We start from the raw sequence: 17,779 nt of genomic DNA on the forward strand, positions 1-17,779 counted from the left end.
GGGGCCCCATAGGTCCTCATACACAGAGCAATAAATGGTCCCGATCCCAAAGGTCTTCCAGTCCAAGTTAGTCGCTGTGTAAAGAACGAGGGAAGCGTCCACCGATGCACAGGAAGCAGTTGTTTCCTACAAGCTATGCTCAAACCGAGGCATTGCATCAATTGACAAACTCAAGGTGTGGAGCGCCCATGTTGCGAGGCACTTGTCTGGCAGCGATACAAAGCACTGAGCTTTGCACTGCTGTCGTAGGGTCCATTCCTGTTAAGTACCAAGCACCATCAACCACCACTGGGATCGATTAGTGGAGGACGCTCTGCCTCGGGCAGGACTGTGCCTACAAAGAGAAGACTTTCTCTGTGTGTGCTCTTGCCATCTTGGTGTGTATTTGTCTTTGCTGACCTTCTGTTTTCCTCCAGTGCCCCCCCGTCAGCATCTGTAGATCAAGATAGTTCAGGATGCACATGGAAAAGAAAACACTTGTTTAGTGAAGAGCATAGCACTGGAGTCCTGGTTATTCACAGAACATTGCCTGTGAAACGGGCTAATACACCAAACCCTATCATAAATCCTAAATTAGCATGCAGCCATTTAATTTCTGCTTAATTTTTTTCCCCCATGCACACTGGCAGTGTGACAGTGGTGATGGAGGGAACTCAGTCATGGTTGTCAGCTTCAGGCAGTTTTAAGGTGGGGGGTGGGGGAGGGAAATTAACTGCTGCTTTTAATGGCATTATTTAAATGCTTATTGGCCATGGAGCTACTAATTAATCACATTTGTATAACTGCCAGTTTTGGTCTACCCACTTGCCTTCTCAAAACACATGGTACACCCTGGCACAAACTTTAATACTGTTGGTCACAAATGCAAATACTTTCAAACTGTGGACCTGGGCTTCTGCATGTGCAATGGGAAGGGGAGAAGGGACACGGGAGGAAGAGAAGCTGGAGATTGTGTGAAGAAGGGGAATGTTTCCTTCTGGCTGTTGCCAGGGGTCTCGGAAACTGGGGTTCTGTATGTGCATCATGATTTAGCCACCGATATGCTGTATGATCACGTATGCTTCTCAGGGCTGGCTCTTCAAGAGGTGCTGAGCACCTGCAGCCCCCAGAGGCTTCAGCTAGAGACAGGAGGTGTTCAGCTCCTTAAATGAGCAAGGCTCGAGTCTCTGTGTATCTTGTCCTTCATCTGTAAAATGAGTGATACTTGGCCTATCTGTGAGAGTTGGTGAGTCTCTGGTGGTAAGCTATTACATGCAAAATTATGATATTGAATTTTGATTGTGTGAACAGAACGTGTGCCTGTTTCTAGGACAGGCTGACAAATTAGTCCATTAACGAGGGTTTAGCCACTGTTATCCCTGTTGAGCAAGGTATGTCACTAATTCTGTTCTCCAGGCACAAGTCCCCACAGCCGCCTATGTGGTAGGCGCATAATCATGATTCCCATTTGAAGATGGGGGAATGGAGGCCAAGGGGAGGCTGCGACTTGCCCAAGATCACAGATGGCATCCACGTTCGAGACGGTAGCAGCACTGTGAATCCTCGGCTTCTGGCACTGTGCTCAGATGGGTTCCTGTACCCGCAGAGCACAGGTACAGCATGAGGTCAAATGCATAACTTCCAGACCTAGTTGGAAAGTGTGCCTTTCTTGGCATGAGAAGGGAGGGTAGAGTTGCATCTTATAAATTAACCAGGGTAGAGATGTAGCACAAACTTCCACGAGTTGAAGCTCACTTTATCAGATCCTGTGAAAAGACATGGTAAAAGCAATGCTTAAGGACAGACATGAAAATCAAAAGACAAGGGACGAGGGGAGAGAGGGGAAGGGGCCAGGGCTGGGAGAGGTGATCAAGCAAACATTAAACCCGAAGGGACAAAGGAGTCGCCAAAGCTAACCCAGGTAGTGGAATAAGAATCTGTAGTCTCCGATTGAACCAGAGTCTGTGGGTGATTTCTTGTTCCAGTTTTCCGTTCAAATCTGGCATTAACCAAAGCCTGATATCAGGGCAAGCTATTTTGCTCTGAAGTGCAGCATTGAAAATCTCCCTAAAATGTGTTTTGAACTGATCTCTCTGAAATCAGATGTTCCTGTTGCACTCAGGGTGGTGCTGTCCTTTAGGACTCTGGGCCCTGAAGTCTAATGTGTGCTCACCCCTGCCCCTACCAGCTAGTCTGGCAAGACAGTCAGTGCAAGCATGCTTACCTCTTGCTCGTACCCCTAATAAACGAGGATCATTTTGGGTCTAATCGGCTCGCCACAAGGCAGTGCAGCCCTTGACTCTTGCTCCCCAGGCTAGCCACCCTTCCCCAGCAGGACTGTAGCATCAGAGCCTTAGATATGGCAAGGTGGGAGTTACAGATAAAACCGCATGCTGCTGCCCCCCAGGACTGAGCTGGTGGACGTCCAAACCGCTGTCAAGGAACCTGGCTGGGGCTTGGTGTTTTCACCAACCATCTAGCTTTTCAACACCAGGCAGGGACAGATTGCTGGTAGATCAGTCTCTGCAGTGTTGTGGTCTGCCCCAGAAGATGAGTTTACCACCGTGGGCTCAATTCCCAGGGAACAGACGTCCTTGTCGCAAACACCTCTGTAGTTGGCAGCAGTTGTCTTCTTTGGAGACGGCATTGGCCAAAGTCATTTGTCCTCCCTGGGACAGCCCCTTTCCAGTCAGATTGAAATATGCTGGTGGGGAGTGAGGGAAGACGTTGCACTGCCACTTAAGTGCATTAATGGGATCATCCACCTATCAGTCTTATATTTCATGCCCGTGCTAAACTCAGCCTCTCCTGTGCTGCCACATTTAAAAGCAGCTGAGATGATTTGTCCTGCAGAGCTTTGTCATGTCTCTTACAACTGGGCATTGATGTAACATGCTGAAGTCTAGGGGAGGTGCAGCATCTTGTCTGCGAGGCCTGGCATTGCCCTGTATTTTCATGCCAGTCTGTCTTGCATTAGCAGGTGTCTCCTGGGTAGAGAGCTGGTCCAGCAGCATGGAATCCATTGTAGGAGGGGAATTGATAGCAGCAGCCACAGCAGAGACTGTGAACAGTGGAAAACCCCCTGAATATTCCCAAGTAAGCTAAGCTGCAGCAAGGGGGAGGGGATGTAGCCCATGCAATAACAGGGTCACATTGCCTTCTGTGTTTTGTAGAATCCTGTTGAATCTGGCACAGCCCTGGAGGGGTTCCTCACCTGCTGGTTTTGTGTCCTCTGCTCCTGGGCTGTCCTCCCTTTGTTGCCTGCCGTGGTAGTGCATTGCTTGCTGACGGAAGGAGCACTTGCCTGGGTGCTGGTCTAGCTGAGCAGCCGTGATGCATTAAGCTCTTCTGCTGCCTGGACAAGGCTTCAGTGTCCTGCGCTAAACTCTTTGCCTCGGGCTCCCTGTTGGCAGGAGCAGAAGGATGGAATGAGGCCAGACCATGTGCAGGAAGCAGCGTCTCAAAATTAGGTAGTTAAGTGCCTGCAGAGCACCCCGTTGGAGGAGAAGTGCTTGCAGGGTTCATCAGCATTGACACGGGCATCTCTGGGGTCACAAAGCAGCAGGGGGGGTGACAGCCTGAGCACAGCGAACCTTTGATTGTATTCTCCTTTTAATGAGAAACCTGAAGGTTTGCAGGTCGCCTGTGTGATATGCGAAGTGCGAATGATTCAGGTCCTTCCTTAAACAGGTCAGCCACAGTCAGCTGTCTTGACTTCCTCCAGTTCCTGGGCTGTTGGAGGTGGTCTGGATGAGGAATTTGTCAGCCTCTCATTGCTAAGGAATAGCTGGCTGACATCTTGGGGGCAGAGGAAGGCAGCCCCTGCACCAGAGACTGCTGGGACAGCCTCGCATGCTGCGAGCACTGCCATAGTCCAGACACTAACGCCTGGTCCATCTGTGGCTGGGAGCACAAGCAAAAGGGGCAGCACCTCAGTTGTCAAGATGATTAAGCAGCAGCTTTAGTAACTGGAGTGAGCTAATCAATGACTTGTATTCCCACAGCGGGACTACCACTAGAACAGACGTGCCCAGCTGTCTGTGCCAATAGCCCCTTGCTGTGGGGAAGCTGCGAGCAAGAAAGGGACTTGGTGGTGTTGCACTGTCATCTTCATGCGAGAGAGAGAGAGAACAAGGCGCTGCAGGGTTCAGGTGTTTAAGGGTTTGTGCTTGGGGATTAGCTGGCATAGTACTTTCCTGCCACTTTCCATTGGAGGAGAATGAAGTACTGCCCAGACGCTGAATTTAAACGCGGCCCCAACCCACTGAATTAGGGGGAATCTCCATTTTGCAGGCAAGGAAACTGAAGCACAATTGAGGGGAGTGACTGACTTCTGGTCCTGAGTGTTACTACCAGTACCACCTTTCTCTCCGCCGTCCACTCCGATTCAGACCCCTTACATCAGTCACAGAAGTGGTACGTCCTATCCGTGCCAGGCAACCCTGCACCAGAGCAGCAGACCCCCCACCGCATTACGGTTCAGGTTGGGGAAAAAATTAATTTCAAGGGATTCGCTAGCAAAAGCAGGCGACCTGCACAGGTAGGTGCCTTGGTATTAAAATTCTGCGCTAATGCAAACATGCTTGTTTTAGGAACAGCTGCTAAGCAAGCCATCTGTGCTGCAGTGGAAAATGACTGCAAGAGCTATTTTTGATCAAGGAATGGGGATGCTGCCACTTCCCATTCTCTTTGGGAAGTAACAGGGTGAGGTGAGGGACAAGGGTGACCTCCACAGGCATCCACTCCTGCCCTAGCATCCAGACTAGAGACCACACAGACCCTGAACTGTGCTTGCTCCACTGAGCCCGTCAGTCTGGAAAAGTTTACGAGGTAAGAAGCACTTGTCACAATGAGTAAAGTGTTTTCTTGGAAAAAAAAATTTTCTCATTTTAATTGGCATCTGGGCCCGCTGCCAGACGCAACTCATTTGTTGGAAGAAGGTGACAATAGCAGCAATGCAAGAGCCCTTCATAAGCAACTGTTTCCATTTTCCTCCAACTACAGTTTCAGCCAATTCTCCCAGTCACTAGCCTGTCTGCAGAGCTGGGACTGAGGTGCTCCCAATCCGGCTCTGACACTGGTATGCAGCTCTGTCTTTGAGTCAGTTGAGAGGCTTCTCATAGCGTGCCATTGATTCATGGTTTCAGTTCAAGAGAACTGGGCCAGAGCTACTGCTCCTCCTCTGTTGAAGCGTGATGTGAGTATTGTTTGGGAGGTACTTTGGTGATGGAAAACATTTGCAAGTGGAGAGCATGGCTTAACAGCCATAGCAAGCAGCACGTCTTTCAAAGCGGCTTCCAGCCAACTTGTACGTTTGCTATTAAGGCTTCTGCGGTGCTTATGTAAAGTTTAAAAAAAAAAAAAGGCATCTCTCTTTGCTCAAATGGCTGTCCTCAGTGTTAAGCCTCAAAATGTCCCCAGTAGAGAAACCACGTCAGTCATCTTACAGTGACAGTCACTCATGGTCTTGTGAACCCCAGGGTGCAGACTTGCTTCCATGCAGCTCTTCCCCAGCCACAAAGTAAAACCTCTCTTTGGTTTAGTGGTGCGATTTATTGGATTCGATCAGTTCAAGGTTTTCAGCTGACCTGAGCTTTGCTCTACTGGGTCGGGGGAGCAGAGACAACGGGTGCAAATGAGCTCACACAAGAAGGATTAGAAGATGAAGGAGCCGAAGCATGGGGGAAATGCTGTAGGTACCAGGGAAAGAGACCGAGAGGTAAGAGGGGTGTCACTGCAGATCTTGTCTGTCTTTTCTGTGGCACTGGGTAAATCTTGCTCAGGGAGGGCACTCGTAGGGACTCATAAGTTGCAAATTAATGGCTTTTCTTGGCAGAGTCTGAGCGCAGATGCAGTGATGTGTGGCAAGGAGCTAGCAGAGCTGCAGCAGAAGTTTGGCATGGAGGAGCTCTGCACGGTCGCGGTGCATACGTGGGAAGTCAGCCGACATGGGTGGGATGGAGCTTTTAGTGGAAAGAGTCAAGCAAAGGGTTTTACAACTCAGAAAGGGTATGGGCTGTGGGTCACAGTGGCTCCAGAGATGGGCACTAATGGGCTATAGATCCTGGGGGGGAGGAGGAACGTCAAGCAGGTGACACTGAAGGCAGCAACATGCATCAGCAGCGGGGCTTGAAGACGGACCGGTGCAGTGCAGAGGAAGGCATGGTGTTGCGGCTGAGGGGTCTGAATGGATGTGTGCATGGGTCAGAAGATGGGACTCATTACAAAGAGGCCCAGGAGAGATTGGGGGGGTGGGGATTGAGAGATGGCAGCTGGAGGCTACGAAGACAATGGGGTTTGTAGATGTAATTTGGCCTGTAGAAACTGTTGTGGCTGATATAGAAACCAAGACTTATCCGGTTTGCGTGCGAGCATGAAAACGTAAGCTGATATTTTCTCTGGGCATTGATATACAGTGCTGCTTAGTCAGAATGATCCTCTGCAGTGCCCTTGCATCGCTGCGAGTTGTGAAGCTCCACGGTCCCCTGTGCAATCTGCTCAGCCAGCCCCAACCCCAGTTGCTGTTGCCTCATATCCAGGGAGTATTTTTTAGGACCTTTGCCACCATTGTCAACCCTTCTTGGACTGAACTGTTTGTCTGGGGGAGGAAAAGGTGCAAACCCCAAGCAGAGAATCAACCCTTAGGTGCTGACTTAGGCTTGACCCAAACCAGTGTTGGTTCTTCAGGGATGGGGTGTGGGAGCTCTTTGGTACTGGCCATGATGAGACATGTGCTAGATGAGGAGTAACATGGAGGCGCATTAAGCATCACCTGCCTATTTTCATGCAATCTTTCTGGGTTTGGGGGAAAGGGAATTAAAAAAAAAACAAAACAAAACCCACAAGCAGTTTGAAGGCAGAAAATGCAAATAGCTCATGTGTTTTCATCGGCAAAAATTAAAGGCTCTTTAGTTGTGTTGAATTACGTCTGATGGCAGATTTATTTTTTACAAGAGCTGAAATCTGGGTGGATTTGCAGGATGCTGTTGCAAGCGAAGGATCAGACACAATAGGCCATAATGATTTATTTGGAGGCGTTCTGCTCTGTCTGTACTTGTTAAGTATCTTTACTATGCGACTGACAAGGAGGGATCGTCATCTTACATGTGAGGGGTTGCAGAGAGACCTCATCAGGTTTTGTGGTGGTTCCTCCCTCTCTGGCAAACCCTCATTTCTTCACTCGGATACAGGGGGAGGGAGGAGGGAAAGGGGCTCGACTCTCTGTCCTGGGCCTCACGTGGCAGGCATGGCCACACACCCGACTGCCACCCCTGTGCCTAACAGCCTGGTGGATTAGCCCTTCTGGTACAGTGGCGCGTGGGAGATGAGCATTGCTGTGGTAAAGTGGATTAGAGTCTGCAAATGGGCTTAGCCTTTAGAAATTAGTGTGATTAAACGGAAATCAGATCTGCATGCCCACAAACAAATGCAGCCTTTGTTCCCACTTCGGTCATTCAGATCCAGATCTCTCTTCCTGCTGCTTTTGTTGCTGTCACTTGGGGGGGGGGGGGGGGGGGGGGGGGATCCGGTTTACATGGTTCGCAGGGCAGGCGCGGAGGTAAGGCTGAGTTCTTGGTGACTGAACAGAAGGAACTACGAGGGCTAGGAAGGACTGAGCGCGGGGCCTGGAGCCAGGAACTCTGAATATCACAAGAGTCAACGCGGAGCCCATAAGCCAACTCAGGCAAGTCAGCTCCCCTCCTCTGCCGGTTTTTCCCATCCTTACAATGGAGCTAAGGAGCTAAGAGTTAATTGAGCGATTTTCTTTAGGCCTCTAAAAAGAAATGAGGAAGTGCAGACATGGCACTGTAACTCTGCCTCTTCCCTCTTGGAGGGGTGTACAACTTGCACACCGTTTTTATAAAGAGCTATAAATGTGCTGTTACTTGACCCCTTAGCTCAGCATTTGCAAGCGGCCAAAGAGATGAGCATCTCTGCTTGTAGGCTGGGATCTGCTGCTCGTAAGAGCACAGCCTGTAGCCGTGCTCATATTTAGGCTTGTTTTGTTCTCCGTCAGTCAGCTTTATGGCTCAGCCTGCAAGTTGCGTGGAGGCTTTATTGTCCTTGTGCTCATATGTTCCAGGACCCCGGCCGTTGTTTGCACTTGACAAGACTGCCTTTACAAGACGGCTGTTATTGGCTACGCTAAAGCCAGCAGATGATTGCAGCCTGGCACCGGTCCCCTGTAGAAGGTGCCTGTTGTAGTTTCTTTTGCTAAACGACCAAATCCAGATGATCTCTCCAGCTTTTGCTGCTGACCTAGGGCGCTATCTCCTGGTTCCTGTCTCTGGCTTCTGAAGGGTAACCAGCTGTTTGTAAGCAAGGACTTTGCAGCGTGCTGTTTGCTGTGTTTTTGTGTGTCTGCAGTCCTATTGGTGTCTATTTTTTATTCCCCCCCCCCCCCCCCCCGAGGCAAAACCTCACAAAGGCAGACCTGAGACACACTGGGCAGTGCTACGGATTCACGTTCCAGAATGCCTTTGCAGACTAACCTGACAAGTGCTTTGTATGTGTCCGTCGTAAACTGCAGGCTCCTTGGAGCCAGCACTTTCCGCTCACAAAGGCAACTAGTCGTGCGGGTGCCAAATTCAAGTGTTCTGCTGCTAAGGGCTGGAGCCATCTCATCTCATCCCCCGAGGCCTGATGGGAGTTCAAGACCTTAAGCTTGTAAACTTCCTCTTGATTATAGGACTGAGAGGGGTTCGGCAGGGGGTTGCACTGCTGTTCTTTGACCCCGGCAGTAGTGACCCAGGGCCTGTTTATCTCACACTGGGGGCATGTCTTACACATGTGCTTTAATATGCATTAGCCTATTTTAATGCACATTAAAGCGTCACAAAAAAGTGTGCTGTTTAGTTAATGCTCATTAAAATAGGCTAATGTGCATTTTTCTAGTACCTCCTAATGGAGGTACTAGATTTAATGCGCGTTATCTAAAGCGCACTAATGAACATGTGGACGTGCCTTTGGCGATTATTAGCTTGCTGCTGTAGCTTGCTAGTAAGTGAATGCTTCTCTGTAGCCCAACCTGAGAGTGCAGCACAGCTGAACACTTTGCACCATTCACCCCTTGTCTACAGCTTTATCTCTGTTTTCCTCTATGCACCGATGTAGCCCGGCGAGTGAGAATAAATCCTCTTGTTACAGAGGGGCTGTGCCCTGCCATGGCCGGGAATTACTACAGTGGACAAAGCAAGTGGCTGAGGATGGTGAAGAAACCCCCACAGCTGTCTCAGCTCCATGCTGCATGCAGAGTTGGCAATGACAACTGGTAGCCTTTAGTCACGTGGTACCGGTTACTGCTGCCATGTCATATGTGGGGAATGCGGACTCTGGCATTGCCATGAGAGCCGGCAGACAGTCGCTCAGCTCCCATGGCCCTGGGGAGCTGAGCTGGGCAGCGAGCCCAGTGAAGGAAGATCAGTGTTCCCATCTGGTCACCCCAGCTGTGGAGCTCTGCACCCTTGATATGCATGTGTATGCCTGGGACTAACCAGGAAGGGGAGGAGAGCTGTTTGATGGGAGCAGGACCCTGCTCTGGGCTGCATGCTCATGAGAGATTGGCTCCTTTTGAATATGAATGAGCTGAGGTCCTTCTAATATTGGAGTGTTCCTGCAACTTCGTACTGGGCAGGGGTGGGCGGTAGAGCAGCTCACAAAATTGACGTTCAGTTTAAAAATTGAGCTTGTGCCATGGAACTCCCTGAAGGGTCTCGACGGCAGAAAGGCTGGGAGAGGAAGTTTTAAAATATCTCCATTCTGCTGTGTAGGATGCGATTCTCTGAGCTTGGGTTTCTGAGGCTGAGTTGGGCTGGGCTGGGCTATTTCAGCTTGGATTCCAATACATTCGTTGTCCTTTCAGTGGCTTTTTGCCCCATTTGTAACTAGACATGGGTGGATCCGGACTTTGAAAAGGTGGGGGTTGCAGATGGTGAGGTGAATCGACGCATATTTTTTCCAACTAAAAATAAACTAGAAGTTTGACGAATACACCGGGGGCCCGGGGCTATTGTGTTCAGTTTAAGATTGAAACAGAAACAAGAACAGCTTAATTGGAATGAATTAAAAACAGTCTGTAGGGCTGTGAAGTAGGAGCTTCGTTCCCAGGAGTAGCAAACAGACAGCAGAATTGCAGAACAGAATAGCTTGATTGGTGGAACATCAAGGCTGTTAAAAAGGAGAGGGTCATTAACACCTCTGGAATGAAGGGATCAAGTAGATGATATAATGAGCCGTGAAGTTAAGCGACTCCCTCCGCGCTGTCTGCCTAGAAATGCTACTGCTACTGCCAGGCAGTTGGTTTTAAACTTTGGATGGAGCAGAAATCAAAGAAGGGTACAAGTGCCCCGGTGCGCACGCCCCTCGCATCCACCCTCTAAGTAGATCTTTATTAAAACAAAACATGAAGTAACGAGGAACTCCCAGTTTAGCTTGTACAGTTTGGCTGCCTCAAGAGCACAGGACGTCTGGGCTTGAACGTAAGTTCTCGTTAGATGTCTGTACGGCACCCGGCTCACGGTGAGTCTGATCCCGATTGTGGTTTGAGGATGCTTCAGCAATATGGATAAGTGGCAGTAACTGGCTCCATCAGTCCTGGCTATTCAGTGACGGCAGACACGCGTGGCCCTAGAGCTGAGCGCTCTCCAGATATAAGCCGGATGGAGACAAACAAGGAGCTTGCAATCAAAGCTTCTAAGGGAGCAAGCAATCACTCTGCATGGTTAGCTCCTGTACTGAGCTAATGAGTTTTGCGAAGTAGCGTGTAACAAGGAGTCTAGTCACCGGAGAGAGGTGGGCTGCTTCCGTCCCCATGGAGACAGGTATTAGATCACAGCGAGACTGACCTTCCCCAAATCTCCTGCTCCCACTCAAATAAATTCAATTTTCTCTCCCTCCCTCCAGGGAGGCTGAGCAGAGCCAAACTTCCCCTGCCCGTTTGCGCCATGCGCTCATGTATAGAGGGCTGGCTGGTTAAGCAGTGGCTGCGCTGAATTGTTAAGCCTGGCTCAAAGGAATGGGTGATTAAAGCATCTGTTTATAAAATAAGAAGGCTGCTGAAATTAGCGGCCTGAAATCTGTCAGCTGGAAAGATGTCATGGAGCAGAGTGTGCGTCTGCGTGTACAGGAGGAGAGAGCTGTGGCTGTGTTCATTCTGCCTGAATGAAAGGGCTCAGCAGTGTACTGCATGCACCAGAATGAACCCTTCAGGTGACCTGCTTTGTGTCTGCTCATTCAGACTCCCGGCTGGTAGCAGGCCCCAAGAGCCCTGCTGGTGGGGAAAGCTCATGGTGGGATGTACCCTGGGCCAACCTGGGAGGGCAGGGCCTTTAAGGTTGGCTTGTGAGCTGCTTTGTGTCCAGCCCAAGCTGGTATGAGATGGGCCCGCCCTGAAGAGATTCCTCTTGGAAATGAGACCGAGAACTGCAGGCATAATTTTTCCAGTGGCTCTGCTGGGTGAGAGAAATTCACTGCTCCACTGCGCTTTTTATTGCCGTGCCCCTTAAAGAAGGGATTGTTCTTATAAAGCTCCACTTATCTTCTCCTGTGCTGTGGCTCCTGGTGAGTGGCAGAGGGTTTCCACACAACACATTGCAAGCAGCCTCCCTTCTTTCTCCCCTGGGGGTGTTTGGGGATGGGTGTAGCTCAGGGGAAGGCTGCTCTGATGCACCTGGTTCCTTCTCTAGCGACAGGTCTTGCGGATGTCGTGCGCTTCCCCCATGTCTTCTCTCGCTTTCTGTTCCTGCAGGGCTGTAACGTCATGGAGGATCAGGACCTCCGGGAGATCGGCATCAGTGACCCGCAGCACCGCAGGAAACTTCTCCAAGCAGCGCGTTCCCTTCCCAAGGTTAATATCTTCCTACCAGTTGCTGCGAGCGGAGGTAGGGTGCTTCCTCTTTCTCACAGCGTGGCTTGTGTGAGGAAGACGGCAGTGCAGGAAGCAAAGCAAACCATTCCAGCCATCTGGAGCAGGTTCTGGCCGGGGCTGTTGGGAAGGATGGTGCTCAGAAAAGGACTTGGGACCAGATCAGTAGAGCATCCTACACCAAGGATAAGGGAGGGCTGCTTTAGGAGCAGCGTGTGCATTTTAGGTATAGGTGTCAGCTCTCTCTACTCGGGTGACTGGTGACTACCTAAGGTACTGTCAGGAGCTGGCTAATGGAACACCTCCGCTCCTCGGGACCACCACCCAGCTTCCATGGGGGTTTCTGAAGGGGCTGCGCAGGGGTGGGAAGGAGCTGCCCGTTCACCAGGGGGATTCCACCTCCCTCCAGCCCTCTCTAGTAGCCAGAGATGTTGCTCTGTGTCTCCGTATCGTGTAAAACGAGCAAAACGTGCCCCTGCATTGTGAGCTGGCCATAAAAATTCAGGGCCCCTACTGCTGGGGATGCACAAGGGGTCTCTCCTTGCAGTCCTCCTCCAGAAGCACTGGCATGGCTGTTGGTGTTCAGCAATGGCTATCTGGGCACCTTATCTGCAAAGTGCTGGCAGTTGCAGCATAAAGGCCCAAACAGTGGATGGGAGCCCAGAGACCCTCGGTACAGGTAGGGCAGGTGAACGCTGAGCCACAAGTGCAGAGCGAAGGCTTAGTGCTCTGGTGCTGTGATGGTGAGTGGAACCGAGGGAGGAAACCCTGTCTTCAGCCTGCCTCCCCCCACTTTCTTGCACTCAGCAAGCACCCAGTGTAACTGCACGTTGGCATTCCCAGCTTCAGCCAGAGGTCCTCTGCTCATTTGAGCAGGGTCACTGATGAACCAGTCTAACTCAAGTGCTGAAGGAAGGCAGTCATCCCCTGCATTTGACTTCTCAGGCCTCTTCCATGAGCCTCTGTGTTGACCTGGTCACCGTCATTATCTGTGTTGGTAGTGTGCAACTGAGGCTGTTTAAGGTGGTTGGAACAGAGCTTCGGCAAGGCTGTGGTCTGCAGGGTGCTTCCCACCCACACGCGCACAACGTAATTGTGTGTTAAATAGAGCAACTCTTAGCTTCGTTTGTCAGAGATGATCTGCTGGAGAATGAGGCTCTGGCCATTCCTCATGGGAGTAGCTTTTCAGGCTGTGATCGCTTGAGGGTGGATGCGGGGTACATCTCCACTGCAGTTGCTGCTGGGCCAGAGGATTGCGTGGATGTGTCTGAGCTCACTCAGAGCTGGCTGCCACCAGTACTTGCTGCCATCTGGTCATGACAGCACAGAGCACATGAGGGCTATTGCTTAGTGTCTTTATTCCACCGCGCAGGTGGATTTTGCAGCCCAGACGAGAAGTCTTGTGTGACCTCAGCTGCATTGCTAGTAGTGCCTGAGTTGCCTCATGTAGAGCTAGCCAGTATTTCTGCACAAACTGCAGTCACAGAAGTGTGCCCACAGCCCTACACAGCTGCCTGAGAGCTAGGTACTTACCATGCAAGGTTGCTATTAAATACCAATCTTTCTGTAATTATATTGGGTTTTAATTGCAGCCACTCAGATTTAGCCTCCAAGCTGTTTGGGATTCCCCAAGGCTTTTAACCCCTTCTTCATGCGTGCATTTTACAGGTGAAACCTCTGGGTTGTGATGGGAACAGCCAGCCGTCAGTTCCTGCCTGGCTTGACTCTTTGGGGCTTCAGGACTACATCCAGTCCTTCCTGTCAAGTGGCTACAGCTCTATTGACACTGTGAAAAACCTCTGGGAGCTGGAGTTGGTGAATGTGAGTCTCACTTTTCCCTTGTGTGTGCTGTTAAACCTCTTCCGGGTTCCCTTCAGGCAGGCGTCTCTCCCACGAGGGCGGAAGCTCCAGTGCACCAGTCCTGTTCTGATACCAAGTCACGTGCTTTGCTTTCCCAGAAGAGCAAGAGCCATGGGTCTGATAAGGGATCAGACGGGTCACCCCTACAGAGCTTGATGAAGGCTGCCCCCCCTCCCGCCCCATACTTGAGCAGTTTGCCATCACAGACTAGTAGAATGTGTGATGAAATGGCAGGGGCAGTTCTATTGCCAGCACATAAGGCTTTTGTGCATTGTGCCACTGTTTCCTAGTCATCTGTGCCAACTAGTGAGACTGGGAAGAGCCCAGATCCTGTAGCTCCAGTATGGCTGGAGGGCTGGGAGATGAGCAGTAGTGGCAGACCAGTGGCAGAGGCTGCTTTTCAAAGCTGGCAGGAGGGGTTCAGGGATAATGTGGTGTTACCTGTCCTTCTGCGTGTACTAGGCTGATGCTTGGAGCACTACTTGGCCCCTTCTGCAGGAAGGAGCACATGTTGTTAGAGATTCACGGTTCATTGTGACTGAGGGGCATCAGTCATAATGTACCAAGCAGCTTCTTTCCGTGCTCCGTCAGTCTGTGCAGAATCCTTTGTTTAAGTAAGAACCTTTGTGTTCATCTAACTAAAATGCAAGCAAGCCCCTGCAAATATGTTTAAGGCTTCCACCACGCGGAAGGACACATCGAGTGTGTCAGGCAGGACACATGCTTGCATGTGGGATACCAAGCAGCACAGTCTAGCAGCTTCAACTTGGGGCTGGGCACCAGCAGTTCTCCCATGGGCTCGTGCTGGCTGTGACACCACCACTTAACCTCTCTGCTCTGTGGAGTCCTCAGCTGAGCTTGTGCCAGCCCACCCCCGAAGACGTTTCAGGGCTTGGTTGTTGAGAGCGTATGAAGACGGCAGCGTACAAAGGCAGAGCTGTTCTGTCTGCGCACTGAGTTAGCACTAAGAGCATGGGGTTATTTCCCACTGCACCCGATGCCCACGTTCTGCTGTGAAGCTGGCACGCTGCTGACCTGCCCAGCTGTGGTGCTGCAGGGTGTCGGCAGACAAGGTGTCTAGGAGACCCCTGCCGGTGAGGCAGTTCCTGCTTTAGCCTGAAGTGGAGGCTGTGAAACCTCAACATAGAAGGTGCAGACTTGTGCGATGCATCTGGGGAGGGCAGTTAGAAATCCTTCCCGCCCTCCTTGAGCTGAGCTCACCTCCCCCTCTCTCTGCAGGTGCTGAAAGTAAATCTCCTTGGCCATCGGAAAAGGATCATCGCCTCTCTGGCGGATAGGCCTTATGAGGAGCCGCCACAGAAACCACCACGCTTCTCGCAGCTGAGAGTGAGTCGCTGTTTGTATTTGCCGGCTACTGCCTGACTGATACATCTGCCCTGAGCACTATCAGCAGCTGCCAAGATACTTTCTTCTTCTCCCCTTCCTTTTCACTTCTTTCTCTCTCTCCCTCCCGCCCCTCCCTCCCCCCTTGTTTCAAGGTAGTGAACACAAATGTGTGTCAGAAATGAGCTTTCCCCTTTTGATGAGCAACAAAACCCTTCTGGGGATTTTGGAACCCCTGAAACGCATTTGCTGAGCTCGGGTACTTCAGAACATCTCCAGGTGGGCTGCCAAGCAGAGGTGGGAGTGTGAGGACACTTGCCATGCTTCCCTCAAAGACTTAGTTGCACACGTGCGCTCTCCCCTCTTCTCTCAAGTACTAGCGTTTTGCCCAGCCTCATCAACAAAAAGTGGCTGTTAAAGGAGCCTTCCTTGGTCAGTATTTTATGAGTTCACTCTTTAAGTCTGTATGGTAGGTTTTGAATGCCCAGGGCAGTTTCTAAGGAAGGCATCCATTTGGGGTTGTTTTTTTTTAATTCATTAGGGCTTAAAACTCAACTACTTTGTTTCAGAATAAAAAGCTAAGCTCCTTGCCATGAGCTCTGACCAGCAGGAGACACTTGGGCAAGGGCTCCAACTTAGTTTTGGCTCTCAGATGTTCCTTCACTTGTCCGTCCTGGATGTGTTTGTCAGTTGCTTTGGGGCCAAGTTTGGCCCTTGCAGGTGGACTGTAAAACAGCACCATGTGGTGTTGCATGAGGGTGAGGGCATATTTGGGGCAAGCCCCATTATCCTCAACAGATGCCTTTGGGTGTTCCTAGAGAGGGCCAGGGACCAAGTATTCCCCCTTGGAACTTGCTGAAACTTAGGAGACCTGGATCTGAGCTGCTGTAAGAGGTGCTGGTCACAGTGATGGGCCCCAGCCCCCTGTTCTATCCTCCTGGCCTGTATCAGAATAGCCCAGCGCGGAGAAAAATTGGCTTTCTGGCACCAGCCTTGGCCCCAACCAGAGCACTGGAAGGGAATCCAGCCCAGGAGGTGTGTGGTCTGCTGCGGGTTCCAATAGATGCTTGTCCTGTTCTCCGAGTAGGCCCCACAGATGGCCATTGTTCAGATGGGACATGCTCATCTAAAGAAACAAGTGACTGGGTGATGACATCAGGGCTTTCAAGTTGATCCTTTTAGTTTTCCTATGTGTGGGTGAGGAGCTGACGGGGAAGCTCACCATGTCACATCCCCCTGCTCTCCACTGCACAAAGCACTGATGCCCAGTTAGTGTGTGTTCAACAACATGGGGTCGGGGCCGCGTGTCTCCTTGGCCCTTTTTGAGATCTGTTCAGGATGGAGTGAGGCCCATCGGGTTTAAGCAGAGCGCTGGAGGCAGGAGGGATGTTGCCCTGGCGTGCTGCGTTGCTGCATCTTCGGTGCTGCAAAGCAGAATTCCTGTAGCATATATAAGGAGCGGGTGGAAGCGCTGCCCTCCTGTAAAAGCAAGCCCGTTGCCAGCTGCTATCTTGCAAGCTTCCCTTGAAGCCTGGGGTCAGTGTCTCAGCCATTGTTCTGCTCCTTGCTTCAGCTGCAGATCCCTTTTCTTGGCCCTGAATGCCAAGAGCTTAAAGAAAAAAAAAAAAAAAAAGGCACCTTTTTAATGAGATTCAGGGCCTCTGCCAGGTGGCTGACCCAATCAGTCTTGATTAGCTGGGGACCTCAGAGACGTGTGTGTCGCTGTTGACTCCAAGTAGTACCTGGAATGCATGTTGTGCTCAGATGCAAGTCCCAAACCAGACACAGGTGTTCAGCAAGGTTATGGCTTTGAACCTGGCTGCTTTTTAAGGGGTGGAGACATACAAGCATGGGGAATAAGTCAGTGGAGTTTAGCCAGGAGCTCTAGTTATGACAGGCAGCATCACAAATACCCGTGTTAGGTTAGTCCCTGGTAAATGGGGGACAGCCCCCTGGGTTGTCACTGGGTCCCTGGTCCCCTGCAAGAGAAGACAATTAGTTTCTCTGGTCTGTTTGAACATGGCCATCTCACTGACTCAAGGGGCCCGTAAAGGCATGAGGGTGTCCAGCTCTAAAACTGATGTGCCTGTTTGAGAAGCAAACTCGGCCCCTCTCTTGCCTCTCAGGAGCTGCAGGAGAGGCCTGAGATGCACTTGTGAGGCTGATGTCCTTAATAAATGAATTCACAAAGGGGCTGGAATTCCTAGGCCCAGAGCCACCCCGTGTCATCTGCAGTGGTTTTGCTGTGCTTGTATTGCATCAGGAGTACGGGGATGCGACAGACAGCTTGTATTGGTATCTGATGTTGATGCAGGTGTTATGGTCATCTGTATGCTCCGCTCAGCTCCGAGTGGGCAGTATCCATTGCGCAAAATCTGTGGTCGGCGTCAGCCCTGATGAGCTCTTCCATCAGTGCTTGAAGGCCAAGAACCAAACATGAGACTGATCTTCCCTCACTGCCCCCCATTGGTTTTCCCCACCTCCCCCTGGTGCCGCAGTGGCTGGGAATGGATGTGAGCGCCCTGCGCTGCCAGTCCAACCTGTGCTCGCTCTGTGGATGCCCAGTGGCTTGAGGTCCCCTGTCTGCATATCCCACCCTCTCCCTACTGGGGAATCACTGACCTGGTAAAGAGCAGATGCCCAGCTGGGAGGCAACCAGCTGCGGATCCAGGAATTTCTAAAACATCTTCTTGAGACTGATGGGACTGAATGAACAGAAAAAGCTCTTTGGCT

At 51.0% G+C, this 17,779-nt stretch overlaps 1 protein-coding gene across 7 annotated transcripts in view; it reads left to right on the forward strand.

The window, feature by feature from the left end:
- ANKS1A (ankyrin repeat and sterile alpha motif domain containing 1A) overlaps positions 1 to 17,779 on the forward strand; it is a 155,025-nt gene that overhangs the window by 122,333 nt on the left and 14,913 nt on the right. For all 7 annotated transcript variants that reach the window (XR_016438972.1, XR_016438973.1, XM_090026110.1 and 4 more), the window contains 3 exons: positions 11,726 to 11,824; positions 13,511 to 13,663; positions 14,942 to 15,049. Coding sequence is in view for 5 of the 7 variants with exons in the window: in XM_090026110.1 (XP_089882236.1) it covers positions 11,726 to 11,824; positions 13,511 to 13,663; positions 14,942 to 15,049 (360 nt within the window). In the remaining 2 variants the exon portion in view is untranslated. The remainder of the gene's footprint in view (positions 1 to 11,725; positions 11,825 to 13,510; positions 13,664 to 14,941; positions 15,050 to 17,779) is intronic.

The sequence above is a fragment of the Crocodylus siamensis genome, chromosome 13, assembly GCF_052110815.1.
Source record: "Crocodylus siamensis isolate JL-2025a chromosome 13, ASM5211081v1, whole genome shotgun sequence".
In the NCBI taxonomy this organism is placed as follows: Eukaryota; Metazoa; Chordata; order Crocodylia; family Crocodylidae; genus Crocodylus; species Crocodylus siamensis.